The sequence below is a fragment of the Cetorhinus maximus genome, chromosome 7 (assembly GCF_964194155.1).
Source record: "Cetorhinus maximus chromosome 7, sCetMax3.hap1.1, whole genome shotgun sequence".
Lineage (NCBI taxonomy): Eukaryota > Metazoa > Chordata > Chondrichthyes > Lamniformes > Cetorhinidae > Cetorhinus > Cetorhinus maximus.
The window spans coordinates 36,223,035-36,238,165 of record NC_135885.1 but is presented as its reverse complement, the minus strand read 5'-3'; the positions used below and the strand labels follow the sequence as shown (position 1 = coordinate 36,238,165).

At 45.2% G+C, this 15,131-nt stretch overlaps 1 protein-coding gene across 1 annotated transcript in view; it reads left to right on the top strand.

Moving 5' to 3' along the window:
- Positions 1-671: 671 nt before the first annotated feature.
- Positions 672-15,131, top strand: part of kl (klotho) — a 118,538-nt gene continuing 104,078 nt past the window's right edge. Inside the window, exon 1 of the mRNA XM_078545337.1 lies at positions 672-2,215. Within this exon, the coding sequence (XP_078401463.1) occupies positions 1,496-2,215 (720 nt within the window). The 5' untranslated portion in view covers positions 672-1,495. The remainder of the gene's footprint in view (positions 2,216-15,131) is intronic.

The following is a 15,131-nucleotide window of genomic DNA, read 5'->3' as shown; positions in this document are numbered from 1 at the left end:
GACCTCTACCACCGAGAAGGTCAACAGTCGCAGGCCCACGCCACTACAAGTTCCTGTCCAAGCCACTCACCATCCTGACTTGGAAATATATCGCTGTTCCTTCACTGTCCCTGGGTCAAAATCATGGAACTCCCTCCCTAACAGCATGGTGGGTGTACCTACAGCACATGGACTGCAGCGATTCAAGAAGGCAGCACACCACCACCTTCTCAAGGGTAGAGATGGATAATAAATGCCCAACTAGCCAGCGATGCTCACATCCCAGGAGCGTATAAGAAAACCTTTCAATTAAATAGAAAGACATTCACAGAGGATCTACAGATAACAGCTGCAAATATCAGTCGGCACCACCATTGAGTTGGGGCACTTGTTTTCTCATTCATTTTCTTTATCTTAGATGTAGCAGATTGCATTGTATTTCTGTATAATGTTTTACTTTCCTTTCTACTTTTTTTTAAATGTATGATCCAAGCTTTGCGCCTGGGTCCTTGGCCTGCCCTGTGGTAAACTCGGGGTATTTCAGTCTGGTGTGGTGATGAAAAGAGGTGGTGTTTCAATGTCAACAAGGCACTGATTTGGATCAAAGTAATTATTAACAAGCAGCGCGATCATTCGTGGTGATAAAGTAGACCCTGTCACTGCGGCTGGCTCTCTTTTAAAGGCGAGGGGACTTATCAGCTCCTGGTACAGTCAGCGCGCAGTCACTTCTTGGAGTCGCAAAACTGAAGGAAAAGTTGCCGGGCCTCCCAATCCGAGTTTTAGTGGGGCAGGGGGAAGATGCTGACTAAACGGACAGTGCCTGGGACACGCGGGAGGTGAATTCGATCACCCTAAACATAACACAAATCTTCCCGAGTGACTCCTAGGACCTGTCACGGAGTTTTTCAGCTCCCGAATTCAACAGCCTGGTTAACAGGCAGCCAGCTCGGTTCTGACTGAAACCTGCACCAAAATGGGATTTCCCGTTACTTTCTCTTAAAATGGAATATTTTAGAAAGTTCAAGTGACGCACGTCCACATCAGGAAGGAGGTGACACGGCTCTCGGTGACATATCCTTCGTCAACTACGAAATAAGAAATAAGTGATTGTACCATTTCTTAATGTGCACCTGAGAGGATCAGAGCTGGACAAACTCGAGAAGCCTTTATGTTCGCAGGCTGCTGTGAATCTTGAATTAGCAGAACTCTTCAGGGTATTTAGTGGCCAGTTATCACTTGGCAGTATTATTAGCTACTCTCTCTCTCTCGCTCTCGCTTTCTCTCTGCCCCCAGGCTGTTGGTCAGGAACAGTCAGTGGGTAATTATTAATAGATGTCCCTGGATGGAGGTGCCGATGTCCTGATGAGTCTTACGACAAACCTGTGCGAGTGTAATGTGGGGCATGTTATGTGTGTGTCATAGCAAAGCGCACAGCGTGTCCCTTTCCCCGGCTGATCCCTCTCCACTTGGACCACAGCACTAACCCAGCCATGTCTCCAAAGCAGCGGCAAACAGCATGAAGCCAACAGCGCTTGCACTTCTCATCCTTTGCCCATGGTTAGTGTCTCTGAATGGAGACCCTGGGGCAGGAGAAGGGACCTGGGCAAGGTTTGCCAGCCTGCCCTACCCGGAGGACAAGCTGTTCCTGCATGACACTTTCCCCGAGGGCTTCATGTGGTCTGTAGGGACATCAGCTTACCAGACAGAGGGTGCCTGGCAGCAGGATGGAAGAGGAGCGTCCGTCTGGGATACCTTCACCCACAAGCAACTCAGTGCCAACGGGGATGTGGCCAGTGAGAGTTATAATAACATAGAGAGAGATATTTCCGCCATCCAAACTTTGGGTGTCACACACTACCGATTCTCCATCGCCTGGTCCAGGATCCTTCCAGATGGTCTGGTCTCAAACCGCAATGAAGCTGGCCTGAGGTACTACTCCCACTTGATCCAAAGGCTCCGAGATGTAGGCGTTGAGCCCATAGTGACTCTGTATCATTGGGATCTGCCCCAGGCTCTCCAGGACATGTATGGAGGTTGGATCAACGAAAGCTTGGTGGATCGCTTCAGTGAATATGCAGAGGTCTGTTTCAAGGCTTTAGGGGACCGGGTGAAGTATTGGATCACCATGGACAATCCTTACGCGCTAGCTTGGCATGGTTACGGCACGGGCAAACTTGCCCCTGGTATCCACGGAGCCCCAAATGTACCTTACACAGTGGCACATAATCTGATTAAGGTAAGGTGCTCCATAAAACTGAATGATGCATTGGACTCGGTTTTAGATGTAACCCTGGAAGCACCATGTTTAACTGGGAATGTCAAATCCAGTGGGATGAGGTCGGAATTGAAGAAAAGTTGATTACAAAAAGGAAGGCAACTTTTTTTTCAGATTTAAAACTATCTGTTAAACTAGTCATTAAAAAAAAAGAAACAGCCCACGGGGCCGAGGAACTAACTACATGAACAAATAGAGTTCTGTATTTTGTCTTTTTATCCTGGCCATAAAGCGGAAGACATTTAAAAAAAAACCTGACAGCTCAGACATGTTCAACTGAACTCTCGGGAAGAGAGAGTTTTGAAGATTTGAGTCAGAGATTTGATTTATTTGCATAAATCCCATGCGATCGAGTTTAGCTCCTAAATCTTTGCAAACGGTTACTCTGTCACCTCCCACCACCCCAACCCCGTGCACAAAGTTAACTAAATGACCACGTGGGATAGCCCAAACTTGTCACTTGCTTTGCTTATCTCCATACAAGTTAAAAAAAATACTTCGCCTGAGCTGAATATGCGTAGCAAGCTGAGTATGTGGAATAGACCAATGAAAATAAAATTATAGAATCAGAGTGGTCACAGCACAGAAGGCCATTCGGCCCGTCATGTTTGTGCCCGCTCCCTGCAAGAGCAATGCCCTGAGTGCCGCACGGCCGCCTTCTCCCCGGAGACCTGCAAATGTTTCCCTTTTCAGATAATAATCCGTCTTCCTTGTGGGTGCCTGATTCCAGGTGGGTGAATGGATCCTTAAATAGAAGAATGTAAGGTGTAAATGTGCCGGTGAAATCTACAGAAAGATGATCATTACAATGGGACCCCGTGTTGCATTGGGATGAATTGAAAGAATAAACAGATATAAACCCGTTGCATAGAGTCATGAATTAATTCTAATGCAGAGAAAATGATAGACAGATATAAATGTTTTATAGAAATCATTTCGATGAAAAGAAAGACATAAATGTTCCACAGAAGAGTGATCTCACATGAGGAGAGAAATGTATTACACACCATTAATAATTATGGGACTGCTGTGGCATTTCTGTAAGAAAATAAGAACATACTTGGCTTAACCTATTTCACAGTGATCTCAATATCACAAAACATGTGACATAAATGAGACAAACTATTCTTGTACACTAGATTATCCACTAATAAACCAGGTTCCATTGTGCTGTATAATCCAATTATCCATTGGTTTGTAGTTATTGTACATTATTTATCAAACAGTCACCCTGTAGTACAGAACCTGAATATTGCTGAAAAGAAAGACAAGTTGCCAAAGCTTTTCATCTTACAAGATCAAGGATCAAGAATGAGAGGGCACAGATTTAACGTGATTTGCAAAAGAAACAAATGTGACGTGAGAAAAAACTTTTTCACACAAGAGGTTTGGGCCTGGAATGCACTGCCTGGAAGTGTGGTGGAGGCAGGTTCAATCGAGGCATTCAAGAGGGCATTAGATGATTATTTGAATAGAAACAAGGTGCAGGGGCACAGGGAAAAGGCAGGACAATAGCACTAGGTCATAATGCTCATTTGGAGAGCCAGTGCAGATACGATGGGCTTAATGGCCTCCTTCTGCACCATTAAGATTCTGTGATACACTCATCAGGACATCCAAAGAATTCCAAATTTCAAACAATCACAACGTTTTACGCTATTGGAAAAAAGGTTTTTAAAAATTCTTTCATGGAACACGGGTGTCGCTGGCTAGGCCAACATTTTTAAAGCCCATCCGTAAATGCCCTTGAGAAGGTGGTGATGAGCTGCCTTCTTGAATCACTGCAGTCCATGTGGTGCAGGTACACCCACAGTGCTATTAGGGAGGGAGTTCCAGGATTTTGATCCAGTGACAAAGGAGGAATGGCAATATATTTCCAAGTACGAATGGTGAGTGGCTTGGAGGGGAACTTGCAGGTGGTGGTGTTCCCATCTATATGCTGTCCTTGTCCTTCTTGTTATGGGTTTGGAAGGTGCCGTTGAAGGATCGTTGGTGAGTTGCTGCAATGTATCTTGTAGATGGTACACACCGCTGTTACTGTGTGTCAGTGGTGGAGGGAGTGGATGTTGGAGGTGGTGGATGAGGTGCCAATTAAGTGGGTTGCTTTGTCCTAGACGGTGTTGAGCTTCTTGAGTGTTCTTGGAGCTGCACTCATCTAGGCAAGTGGAGAGTATTCCATCACACTCCTGATTTGTGCCTTGCAGATGGTGGACAGGCTTTGGGAAGTCAGGAGGTGAGTTACTCTCCGCAGAATTCCCAGCCTCTGAGCTGGCCTTGTAGCCACAGCATTTATTTGGCTGGTCGAATTCAGTTTCTGGTCAATGGTAACCCCCAGGATGTTGATAGTGGGGAATTCAGTGATGGTAATGCCATTGAATGTCAAGGGCAGATGGTTGCATTCTCTTTTGTTAGAGATGCTCATTGCAGGGCATTTGTGTAGCATGAATGTTACTTGCCACTTATCAACCCAGGCCTGTGTGCTGTCCAGGTCTTGCTGCACATGGGCATGGACTGCTTCAGCATCTGAGGAGTTGCGAATGGTATTGAACATTGTCCAATCATCAGCAAACAGTCCCATTTCTGACATTATGATGGAAGAAAGGTCATTGATGAAGCAGCTGAAGATGGTTGGGCCTAGGATACTACCCTGAGGAACTCCTGCAGTGATGCCCTGGGATTGAGATGATTGACCTCCAACAATCACAACTATCTTCCTTTGTACTAGGTATGACTCCAACCAGTGGAGAGTTTTCCCCCTGATTCCCATTGACTCCAGTTTTGCTAGGGCTCCTTGATGCCATATTCTGTCAAATGCTGCCTTGATGTCCAGGTCAGCCACTCTCACCTCACTTCTTGAGTTCAGTTCTTTTGTCCATGTTTGAACTAAGGCGATAAGGTGAGGAGCTGAGTGGCCCTGGTGGAACTCAACTGGGCATCAGTGAGCAGGTTATTGCTGAGTAAATGCTGCTTGATAAGACTTCACCGACCCCTTCCATCGCATTGCTGATGATCAAGATGGGGCGTAATTGGCCAGGCTGCATTTGTCCTGTTTTCTGTAGACAGGACATACCTGGGCAATTTTCCACATTGACAGATAGATGCCAGAGTTGTGGCTGTACGGGAACAGCTTGGCTAAGGGCGCAGCTAATTCTGGAGCACCAGTCTTCAGTACTATTGCTGGAATATTGTCAGGGCCCATAGCCTTTGCAGTATCCAGTGCCTTCAGCCATTTCTTGATATCACATACAGTAAATCAAATTAGCTGAAGACTGGTAACTGTGATGCTGGGGTCCTCAGGAGGAGACCAAGATGGATCATCCACTTGGCACTTCTGACAGAAGATTGTTGCAAATGCTTTGGCCTTTTCTGTTGCACTGATATGCTGGGCTCCTCCTTCATTGAGGATGGGGATATTTGTGCAGCTTCCTCCTCCAGTGAGTTGTTTAATTGTCCATCACCATCCATGACTGGAAGTGGTAGGACCACAGAACTTAGGTCTGTTTGTTGTGGGATTGCTTAGCTCTATCCATCGCTTACTGTTTTCACTCTTTGGCATGCAAATAGTCCTGTGTATTAGCTTTATGTGGTTGACGCCTCATTTTTGGATATGTCTGGTGTTGCTCCTGGTAGGCACTCCTGCACTCTTCATTCAACCAGAGTTTATCCCCTGGCTTGGTGATATTGGTAGAGTGGGGGATATGTGGACCACGGGGTTACAGATTGTGGTTTTATACAATTCTGCTGCTGCTGATGGCCCATAGTTCCTCGTGGATCCAGATTTGAGTTGCTATATAAATATTTATCACAATTAGTATGGTGGTAGTGCCACACAACATAATAGAGGCTATTTTCAATGTGAAAAATGATTTCGTCTCCACAAGGACTGTGTGGTGGTCACTCCGACCAATACTGTCACGGACAGATGCGTTTGCGGCAGGTAGATTGGTGAGGATGAAATAAAATAGGATTTTCTCTCTTGTTGGTTCCCTCACCACCTGCTGCAGACCCAGGACTCAGCCAGCTTTGTCAGTAGTGGTGCAATCAAGCCACTCTTGGACATTAAAGTCCCCCACCCGGAGTACATTCTGTGTCCTTGCCACCCTCAACGATTTCACCAAGTGGTGTTCAACATGGAGGAGTACTGATTCAGTACCCGCTGAGGGCGGGGGGGTGGGGTGGGGGTGGTGTGGGCAGTACGTGGCAATCAACAGGAGGTTTCCTTGCCCATATTATCCTAATGCCATGAGACTTCACAGGGTCGAGAGTCAGTGTTGTCAACTACCAGAGCAACTCCCTCCCGACTGTATACACTGTACCGTCATCTCTTGTAGTTCTGTCCTATCGGTGGGACAGAACATACCCAGTGATGATGATGGTGGCGCCCGGGACATTGTCTGTAAGGCATGAATCTGTGAGTATGACTATGTCAGGCTGTTGCTTGACTAGTTTGTGGGGCAGCTCTCCCAGTTTTGGCATTAGCCCCAGATGTTAATAAGGAGGACTTAATAAACAGGGTTGACAGGGCTGGGTGTGCCATTGTCGTATCCAGTGCTTTGTCGCTGCAGGGTGGTTCATCAGGTTTCATTCCTTTTGTCGGCTTCATAGCAGTTTAATGCAACTGAGTGGCTTGCTAGACCATTTTAAATGGCAGCTAAGAGTCAACCACATTGGTGTTGCTCTGGAGTCACATGTAGGCCAGACCAGGTAAGGACAGCAGATTTCCTTCCCTAAAGGGCATTAGTGAACCAGATGGGTTTTTACAACAATCGACAGATAGTCACTATTACCAGGACCAGCTTTTTCATTCCAGATTTATTAACTGAATTTAGACTCCACCAGCTGCCATGGCAGGATTCAAACCCGTGTTCCCATAGCATTAGCCTGGGCCTCTGGATTACTTGTCCGGTGACATTACCACAACATCGCCATCTCCTGTGCTGATTGGTTGGCAAGTTTGTTGGACTTGTGTAAGATAAACCATCTGCCGTGTGGCATATGTGATGGGGTTCATCTTCATGGCTCATTATGTCCACATATGTATGGGCTGCTTAAGATACAAAAAAGTGATGCCCTGTTATGTCTTAATTTGTCAATGGCAGGTTCTGCTCAGCAGGAGTTTGCCAAATGGTTGAATGAAATACTACAGCTAGGTCTTAGTGAGTTTTCCTCATACATGCTGAAGGATTCCTTCACCTTTGCTAAGACATACGTGGCGTACACATTGATAGCAGTAAGCTGTCCGTGTGCTCATTCCACATTATTAGCTTATTTATGAGTATGCCACTAAAGAAAGCCATTGACATTTGAGCCATGTCCCTATCCCAGCAGGCAAGGTGCGCTGCCATTTTCTGCAACTATATTCATTGAATTTATGAACTTAGCACCTCACGCAGTCAAATTCAGTTTTAATGGTATCATGTATACCCAAATAGATAGTGTAGTCATGGGGTCCCCTCGAGGTCCAGTATTTGCTGATATTTTTGCTGGTTTCCACAAGAAACATGTTTTTGATGGAATGACCGCTAACCTCCTACCCCGTGTATATTTCCAATACATAGATGATAGGTTTGCTATATTCAAATCTGCAGCAGTGTTTAAAGATTTTGTTACATAACTTATTGCACTCCATCCCAGGCTCCCATTCACTATTGTGATAGAACAGTCTAACACGCTTGCTTTCCTTGACATGCTAGTTGATAAATTCGCTAATGGTTTCTCCACCACTGCCTATCGCAAGTTTACCTTCACTGATCAATATACTCATTGGGATTCATATAGCTCCATGTGCTATAAGATTGGTTTATCAGCAATCTTGTAAATAGGGCCCTAGCCATTTGCTCACCTTGCAGGCTTAATGCAGAAAGAGAGCGCAAAGCTACCTGGTAGGACAATGGCTGTCCTGATCAGATCATTGTTCGCTGTCAAACTCACAAACAGACCAAAGGTCACCACGTTTGGACCTGAAAAGTGCCCAGCCTACCTCAAATTACCCTGGTGTGACAGAACAGAACCTAACACTGTCCATTTTTATAAAAATCTAACCTCATTGATATTTCTTCATTTTAAACTGGATCTTGCAGCTGACAAAGACCATCAAGATGGCTGACCCTATGTCTGTGACTCACCAGAACAAAAGGTGCCATGTTGCAGTGTCGGAAGTGTCACACCTCGTTATTTCTGAGGTACTACTAACCGACCACCTGGGGTCTGCTCAACCCAACTTCAAAGGGAGCAACACAAAAGCCATTTACATTTGATAGAGCAGGCTTGCCAGCAGAGTCAGAGTGTCTACTAAGAAAATGATCTCTCAAATATTCCTTTTAACCCAAAATGGCAGGGACATTAGCAATCCTGAAGACTAAGCTGAACTCCAGATGCTGGATAAATATCCTTTGATGAAGACCTTGTGGACGGGTAAGGTCACATGACCTAAGAATCTGGCTCGTTGAGCGAGTTAATATTGTCTTCCAGAGGTGCAAACCCAGGCTGCTGCTTTAAAATCTGACTCGCAGGCCACACAGAAGGAGCTCTGGCCAGGCTGGACAACTGGTCCCATCCACCCTGCCTCTGCTGAAAGCTCTGTACCATCACCCACAAACTGATTCATCTCTGCGTGCCTATTTCATCTTTTGAAGTTGCGACCCCTGGAAAAGCAAATTTTACATTGGTTTTCAGCTTGCCAAACTCCATGAAGGGCTTCGTCATGGGACTTTGATTCTGGACTCTGGACCACACATAGAGGAGTATTTATTTTCTCTGTGGTCTCAGTACTGTAAAACCTTTTCCCTATCCCTCATTTTACTGTATGTGTTTGCAGGGGAATGTTGAAGACCCTCTTTTACACAGTTTTTAAATATGTGCAATAAACATATAATTTGAGTACACCCTGCCTCGAGTTTGCAGTGAGGTTATCAGTAGGAATTGTATCACACAAAAACTGAGGGGTTGGGATATGCGCAACCGCTTATTAAAAAGGAAACAAACCAGAATACTTTTCTGTTTATGGACGGGTGGTGAGAGGAAAAATTAATGCTGTTTGAATGGACTCCCCCTCCTGTCTGTAACACTGGCAACGCAAAGTATCTCAAAAATTTGAACAACTGGTTAAGCGAGCTGTACATGCTGCCACTAAGCAATGGCAATGCAAGTAATATTTTCCACTAACAGGATGCAGCCATCAGTCTAAAAATATATTCTACCTATCACAAAATTTAGCAACATTATGTATAAATTTTAATGCCGGTGCGATGCCAGGTACATAGGCCATATATCCCAATGATTTCCTAATCAAATCAAACAGCCTGTTCATAATAGGCAGATTACTGGCTGTACTCAACCAGCCTGTGCTTGCAAAACTCAGAAAAAAAACCTACTGTTAGATGGGATTCCCATTTGAACAGCACTTGTTGGACAATCCTGAGCGTGCTAATTGTTACAATAACAACTAATTTAAGATAATCAGGCAAGCTTGTAATATGGCTTATTTATGTTTGCTAAGAAGCAACATACATTCACAGGCAGGGACACGGTCTCTGCAAGCAAAAGGAAAATGTTCAAGCCTTGCACCTTTTTTTGAATTACCCAGAAGCATGGTCTTTCTTCATGGCAATGCTTTGGCCAATCTGAGTCAGTCAGCACCCCTTTTACTCCCCTAGTATAAATTGTTGTGATTGCTTGAAATTTTGTATTCTTGTGTTTGTCTTGATGAGTGCAATGAAAAGCTTCAGCAACATGTCTGTCTTTTCAGTAATATCATTTATCCTTCAGTGCATTCTAGACAAGTGTGAATTTTTCAGTATCAAATGTTATTTGTTGTTTTCAAGGCATAATATATAGAGAGCACTTGTACAGATTGCTTCATAAGAATATTTAGTATTGAATATTATATGGGCACTGCATAGCAGTTACTGGTTTCAGATTTGTTGCTGTTTAGATTAATATAAGACAGGTAGGCTAAGCTGCATTGACAGTTCTTTGTCACTTCTTATTCAGTAACAGTGAGATGCTCGCACAAAAATAAATGCTGCAGCTGTTGGAAATCTGAAATAAAAAGAGAAAATATTGAAAATATTTAGCAGGTAAAGCAGCGTCTATGGAGAGAGAAACTGAGTTACAGACAGGGGAGAGAGGCAAACTGAACTCCTTTATTTCTCTTGCAATCTGCCTGTAAGCAGAGCTGTTTAATTTTTGAAATAGGGCGTGGCATGTTTCTCCAAACCCTCTGTGCAGTCAATTTTAAAGTGACTTATAACAAATTCTTTTTTGGGTTAAATCAGAAGTACTGTTTATTCATACATTCAAACCCGGGGGATGGTTGTTGCAACTACGTACTCGTGCACACAAGCACAGAAGAAGGAAGTAGGAAAGAAAATAGTTTTATAGCTAGGAATAACTTAAAAAAAGAAGCAAAGATATGGATATTAATTCACGTGAACATCAGAGTCCAGTGTGGGTTCCTTCATGTAGGAGTTAAGGTTCAGGCGGATTCAGCTAGCTGAAAACAGGAGTTGCAGAATCCTTTAAAGTTGCTGAGAGACGCAGAAAGATGAAGTTAGTATACAGAGACTTGGTCTACTCTGCAGGCAGTGGCAGGAATCTTCCAGAGAACCAGGCTTCAAGGAGGTTTAGACTTGAGGCAGGCTTTGCTGTTAGCCTGGAGTCCTTGTTGACAGGCTGGATGTTAACAGCAGACTGCCTTGGGAGTCCTGGAATGTAACATTAAAACTTTCTAAAGGCCAAAGGAGCTTAGTCATGTGGTGTTGCCCATTGATGAGTCAGTTTCAGGGTAACAATCAGTGTCTATGTCTCTGGTCAAAGTCAATTGTTCACATTAGGAGATAGACGGTGGTTATTAATGCCTCTGTGGGTATAACGAGTTTCGAAGACTCTCCCTTTGTTATAAGTTCAGGTTGAGGGGACAGACCATCTGCTGCTCCCTTGTTTAATTAATTGTAACAGGTCCCACAATGATAGGTGTGAGATTCCACAAGGATGAGTGTTGAACTTTGTCCTGTTGGAAGTTTCTGGAACTGTAGCCAACTTGCAAATCATGTGACCTGTAGCAACCATGTTTTTGGTCTGGTAAAGTCCATTTTTTAAATAAACAGAAATAAGATTTGATTTAAACAGTTTGAACAATGGGGAAATTTAGAAAGTTGCAGCTTAGGTCAGCTCCCTGATATGTTCCTGCCGAAGATGGACTCACAGCGGCTATGACTAACCATCTGGCAGCAGTGGGTAGCCAATTAGTGTGAATTTAAGGGCAATTAGCCCATTTGTTACAAGTGCAGTAAGGTCTTACCAACGTCTCAGCAGCTCAGCCAAGGGAGCTGCACAGCAGGAAGCCATTGTCCATTGAAATTGACATCCAGTCAGCATTATAAAGAGAGGAAGCAGCAGGAATAATTTCTTGCATTGCCAGAGGCATAACATTGAGAAGTCGTCGGTCTGAGACAGCTGATAGAACAAGTGTAGGGGGTGGTAATTTAGGGTGTCTTGTGCCAACATACTCTGCCACATCAGCTGAGCTGAGCAGGCCACTGCTGAGCAGGCCTGGACGTGGGACCCACTTATCCAGTGGTCGGGTGGACAATGGAAGAGGAGCAGCACACTGAGCAGCATATCCAGCCACAGGCAAGAGAGTGACACAGAGGGATTGGCTGAGTGGAGGGAGGTAGAAGGAGGGATAACCCTGAATAGTGGGTATATAGGCAAAGGGTCAGCTTTCTTGACCTATCAGAACAGCAGTGGTGCAGAAGGCTGTGCTTCTTGGATCAGGTAGTCGGGGACATACGCCTGCTTCAGGAAGAGGACCAGGGGCCCTAAGGAATGAGTGGGCATCCAGTGCCCATAACAAAGAAGGTCACACTCGTCCTGAATTTTTATGTTTCCGGCTCCTTCCAGGCTTCGGCTATGGACATATGTAGAATTTCTAAATTGGCTGCCTCAAACTTGTTTCAATCTCTGCAGAGAATAAATTCATACTTCCAGTTGAAAGAATGCCCCATCAATATTTCATGTTTGAAACTTTTACTGTAACAATGACAGCAAGTAAACACAATTGACTAAACACTATTTTCTTTTTGTAAGCAATGTACACTTTAAACTACAGAAAGGAACATTTCCCTTTATACTTATTGCACATTGCGCTCTCCATGGAATTACAGTCCTTATAGCAAACTGCCCACAGATGCTCCCAAGCTTTCAATGGGCTCCCATATCCCCACTTCACAGAGTAGTAACTTCAAGTGACTGTCTCCAAGCATTTTCCTCAGTTTTTGGAGAGTTTCTTCAATCCACCAATGTTTCTTCTTCCCCCTAGCCATGCCAGGACAAACCTCCCAGAATCCTTAGATGGCTGCAAGATGTGTCTCTTCGACCAGAGACCATCTCCTTCCCGCATCTGGCTGTGGTAGCTTGCAAAACCAAGCAGCCGTTTCTCTCTGCTGACCACCCAGGGCTGCTGTTTTTCCCTCTTTTTCATTTGTTTTCTGCTCAAAAGGCCTGAGCTGACAAGTCTACTCTTTGCTCACAAAGCTGCTCTGGCCCTTTGTCACAGGTGTGAGAATTGTGCACCTCTCAGCAAGTTCTTTGACTTGAGTCTCTTGTTCCCATGGCAACTAAATCAGGCTTGTTGTCAAGCGGCATTTGGAACAGGTCACATGACCCTCTTCTTTACTCCATTTTACCTAAAATTAAACATACAGTTTAAAACAAAAGAATATTATTAACTTCAATATTGTAACAAACTGCAAAATGCAGGTGATAGATTCTCTTTACACGAGGACATCTGACTACATCATTTTTCATGAATGTGTCCAGTCAGACACAGAGGGTTGTTGGGATTGCCTCATTGGCAGGATTCCCGTAGGTGGTAGCTGTACCCACAATGGCCATTAAGATGCCACCGGGCCAGATGGGGACATTTGTGAATAAGCGGGACTTCGACTTCCTCAACATGCAGCTTGTTTGTTACCACCGCAAAAGATTCATGCAAGTGCGCGTAAGGTTCCCTGACAATTGCCATGACTCTTTCGTCTTGAGGGAGTCTCAGGTGCTTCTGTTCACTCCACTATGTAGCCTCTGTAGGTGGATCCTGGATGACAGGGGATATCCACCAAATGCATGACTCATGACATGAGTGTGGAACCTCACAACAGAGGCAGAGGAAGGCAATAACCACCACCATGTCTCCACCCAGCAACCATGAACAGGCAATTGGTCTCCTGAAGATGAGTTTCCTTCATTTTGCTCAGCCTGGGGGAGCCCTCCAGTATGGCACTTCAAGAATATTACACATTGTGGTGGTGTGCTCCACAACATGACGATGCAGGGAGGAGGGGAACCTGGAGCCACATAAAGGCCATGAATGGTGTGCATTCTTGGAGGAGGAAGAGTTGGATGAAGAAGACAATCAGCCGAAGTAGTTGAAGGAACTTTGGTAAGTTGCTGCAGTGTGTCTTGTAGATGGTACACAGTGCTGTCACTGTGCATCAGTGGTGGAGGGAGTCAATGTTAAAGGTGGCAGATGGGCTGCCAATCAATTGGGCTTTGCCCTGGATGGTGTGAGCTTCTTGACGGTTTTTGGAGCTGAACTCACTCGGGCAATTGGAGCAATCACACTCCTGGCTTGTGCCTTGTAGGTGGTGAACAGGTTTTGGAGAATCAGAAGACGAGTCACTCATTGCAGGATTTCCACCCTCTGACCTGCTCTTGCAGCCACAGTGTTTATATGACTGGTGCAGTTCAGTTTCTGGTCAATGGTAACCCCCAGGGTGTTGACAGTGGGGGATTCAGTGATGGTAATGCCTTTAAATGTTAAGGATAGATGGTTAGATTCTCTCTTGTTGGAGATGGTCATTGTCTGGAGCTTGTGTGGTGCGAAAGTTACTTGCCACTTGTCAGCCCAAGCCTGAATGTTGTCCAGGTCTTGCTGCATATGGACACAGACTGCTTCAGTGTCTGAGGAGTCGTGAATGGTGCTGAACATTGTGCAATCATCAGTGAACTTTCCCACTTCCAAGCTCATGATAGGGGTTCCCCCTGATGAAGCAGTTGAAGCTGGTTGGGCCTAGGACACTACCCTGAGGAAGTCCTGCAGTGATGTCCTGCGACTGAGATGATTGACCTCCAACAACCACAACCATCTTCCTTTGTGCTAGGTACAACTCTAGCCAGCAGAGAGTTTCCCCCTTGATTCCCATTGACTCCAGTTTTGCTAGATCTCCTTGATGCTACACTTGGTCAAATGCTGCCTTGATGTCAAGGGACCTCACCTCTTGAGTTAAGCTCTTTTGTCCCCGTTTGGACCAAGGCTGTATTGAGGTCAGGAGCTGTGGTTTCGGCAGAACTCAAACTGAGCATCAGTCAGCAGGTTATTGCTGAGCAAGTGCCGCTTAATAATACTGTCAACAACACCTTCCATCACTTTGCTGATGACCAAGAGTAGACTGTGGGGCGGTAATTGGATGGGTTGGATTTGTCCTGCTTTTTGTGGACAGGACATACCTGGGCAATTTTCCACATTGCCTGGTAGATGCTAATGTTGTAGTCACATAGTGATGCTACCACAATTTTTTTGTTCTCTGCTATGAGATTTTACATGGCTGTGGGAGGTGATGTGGAGGCAGCCTGCTCATTTCCCTGCTCTGACAAAGTAGATGTCCTTGGCCACTGTTCTCTGGGTTGCAGTGTCTATGAGAGTCCTGTCACAGACTGCCCCACCGACATCTTGCAGAGGCAGCCTTTGTCATGGAGCCAGGAAACCACGTGTGTGTCTCTCAGAAGGGCTGAGAGCAAGGCTGATGACTGTTGGGTGCCCTGCAGATGCCCACCATTACAAGTAGGCCTGCCTGCCCCTGCACTTACACAGCACACC